Raw genomic sequence first — 2,597 nt, 5'->3', positions numbered from 1 at the left:
CTCAGTCGGTCATTATCCGATGTGCCCCCAATTTGATGCTACACAATTAAATATGTGGCTATTGAAAAAACCTAACCATTTAGGGCATTAATCATGACCTCAATTCAACTATCAAAAACCATATTATATAAGGCATCCCAAGTATGTTGGAGGCTGTCCATCCTTGATGAATTATACCTTTCATATTTGATACTGAACTCTTACTATCAAAAAGCGTTTTGAATAAGAACACTGGGATGCCAATTGTCATTTTCTTTTGGCTATCTGAATACGTGAATGGCCTTAGAACAGTTACCCAAAGTACTTAAGCTTGTGGTCAGTTGCAATGTATCTCATCCTGATCATAACACAAAAAATAAGTCGATCAGAATGAATAAACTTCCATGTCCCCAATCCACCAGACCGAAACAGATGTCCTGAGTAAACACATCCAGCATCGTGAATCTTCATTCACAGAAATGCTTGAAGAAATAGCTAAACAAGCAACCGATTAAACTCTTCTCTACGCTACATGGTCAAGTTATTGATCTGAACTGGAATCCATGACTGCCTCGATCTGTGGTTTCCGGAGTGGGATACTGCTGCTGCAGTAGAAATATGTGAGGATTGACTGATGTTTCTCCAGGAGTTAAGCTGTTTGAAGAATGAGCATCGGTCAGTCCTGCAGCAGCAAGCTTCAAATGCTGGACTTCTGCAGTCAGAGCCTCGTTTAGAGCTGCATGATGGCACAAGAACAGCTTCTGATGTAATTATAATTCCAATCACCAAACACCAACTAGCAAGTGATAGCATTTACCATCTCTCAATTGTGCCTGTCGTTCCAAAGCCTGAAGACGAAACTTCAGCTCAGTGTTCTGATTTGTGAGGCCAGCTGAGTCTCTCTGTGGATAATCAGAAGAAACGTAAGAAAATGAAGAAATCAAACCACAAGAAAAATCTTGATCAAGAACGGAGAACGAGACTCACTTGCAATGAAGTCAGCTGTGTTGACAGAGTGGTGGTTTCTGTCTGCAATGCCTGCACCTTATGTTCCAGCTCTGCTATGTACCTCGTCTTACGCTCCTTGGAACGCGCAGCAGACTGCCGGTTGGCTAATATCCTGAGATAACGAGATCAAGTCAGAGAGCATTCGTGTAATCAGAACATGTCCTTTTAGTGTTGGAAGATGAACGAATCCACGGAACCTCTTGACACGTTTAGGATCGGTCCTTGCCATCTCGACCAGCTTCTCGTTCTCCATGATCTTCTTCATCTCGACACCACTGAAGTGGCCGTTGCCAAACTCCAAGCTGAAGGTGTTCGGCGCCGCGTGCCCCGCTCGTGATCCGGGAAAAGGCAGCGGCTTTGGCGGCTCCTCCACGAAGTTGAACTTGCCCACGAAACTATCCATCGAAAGACTCCGACTGTGCCTAGAATCTGCCATGACCTGAGTAGGATCACCTGCAGCATTTCGTTTCAACCCTTCCTTCCTGGAGGCATAATTTGTGCGGAGTCCAACACTACAACTGCCACCAGTGTGTTCCTTCACGTTGCTATCTGCTTCGTTCTCGCTGCTGTCAGCAGCATTCGTCTTGGATCCGCTGTCTCTGCTGTCAAAATCCTCGTGATTGTCCTCGGAAGAATTTATCGCATCGAGGCCATCGAGATTCATGTAAGCGTTGAACAAGTCGTCGCCCGTGACACCAGCGGCGTCCAATCCGCGGTTCCAGTCGATCTCCACCTTCACTGCGGCCGCCGTCAGCTTAGCAGAGTCCAGGAACCCCGCGGCGAGGGGAGCGGCATCTTCGGCCTGCACGGGCTGAGACGGCGAAAGGAAGGCGAAGGGGACGTCGCTCTGGGAGCGCCGATGTGCCTTGCGGGGTGGAAGGCCTTCCTTGACCGTGGCAAGGTCGGCGGCGCAAGATGCAGCGACGTTACAGGGCGGGAGCGGCGGGGAGTGGGAGCTGCGAACGTGGTTCTCGTCCATGGAAACATCTGCGGTCGGCGTGGAGTCGACGTTATAGCTCGGAGACTGCAGGGAGTCGAGGGAGAAGACGGTCGGTTGGGAGCGGGAGTGGGAGTGGAGGTGGCCGGCCGGGGGCAGTTGGTGAGCCATCGGCGGCAAGCGAGGGGCGGGGAACAGGAATTTGCCGGCCTCCGCGCCATTGCTGGAATACTGTTGTAGTTTGGAGCGGGGCAAGAATGGGTTCCCCCGTAACTGCTGCATCAGCTCGTTGCCACTTTCCTCCATGCCTTTCATACCAGCGGAGCCACAGTAGCTTAGAAGAAAAAGGAGATCGCGATGTGACCGTTCGCAGAGCATCTATTAAATGATGGGGAATGGTAGTACACCGGTTTGTGCTGTGAACGATTTGGTGCAGCCTCTTGACCGTGCTTCTTACCTTCAACTTTTATCTCGGGGAAGTGGAGAGGGCGATGCAACATGGGATGCGGCCAATCTGGATCAGATGATAGACTAGATGGCCGCTTTTGGAATCTCGCGAAAGCGAGCACACCCAGTGACCGTGTGGGGGCCGGGCGTCGTGGCGTCGTGCGTGCACTCCACCGGCGGTGGGAAGGCCAGGATTTGAGCATCTCGAGAGTGTTTGAGAGTGCAT

The 2,597-nt window shown here is 50.6% G+C and overlaps 1 protein-coding gene across 1 annotated transcript; it reads right to left on the bottom strand.

The window, feature by feature from the left end:
* Positions 1-417: 417 nt before the first annotated feature.
* On the bottom strand, positions 418-2,338 carry LOC135627064 (bZIP transcription factor 29-like). The gene is made up of 4 exons (XM_065133017.1): positions 1,185-2,338; positions 967-1,099; positions 797-881; positions 418-715 (listed from the first exon to the last, which is right to left on the bottom strand). Exons 1-4 carry the CDS (start codon positions 2,300-2,302, stop codon positions 516-518), a joined length of 1,536 nt encoding a protein of 511 aa, XP_064989089.1. The 5' UTR covers positions 2,303-2,338; the 3' UTR covers positions 418-515.
* Between the last annotated feature and the right edge of the window lie 259 nt (positions 2,339-2,597).

The sequence above is a fragment of the Musa acuminata genome, chromosome BXJ2-11 (genome assembly GCF_036884655.1).
Source record: "Musa acuminata AAA Group cultivar baxijiao chromosome BXJ2-11, Cavendish_Baxijiao_AAA, whole genome shotgun sequence".
Classification (NCBI taxonomy): Eukaryota; Viridiplantae; Streptophyta; class Magnoliopsida; order Zingiberales; family Musaceae; genus Musa; species Musa acuminata.
Note: the sequence above shows the minus strand (reverse complement) of the source record. Positions and strands in the feature narration are given on the sequence as shown.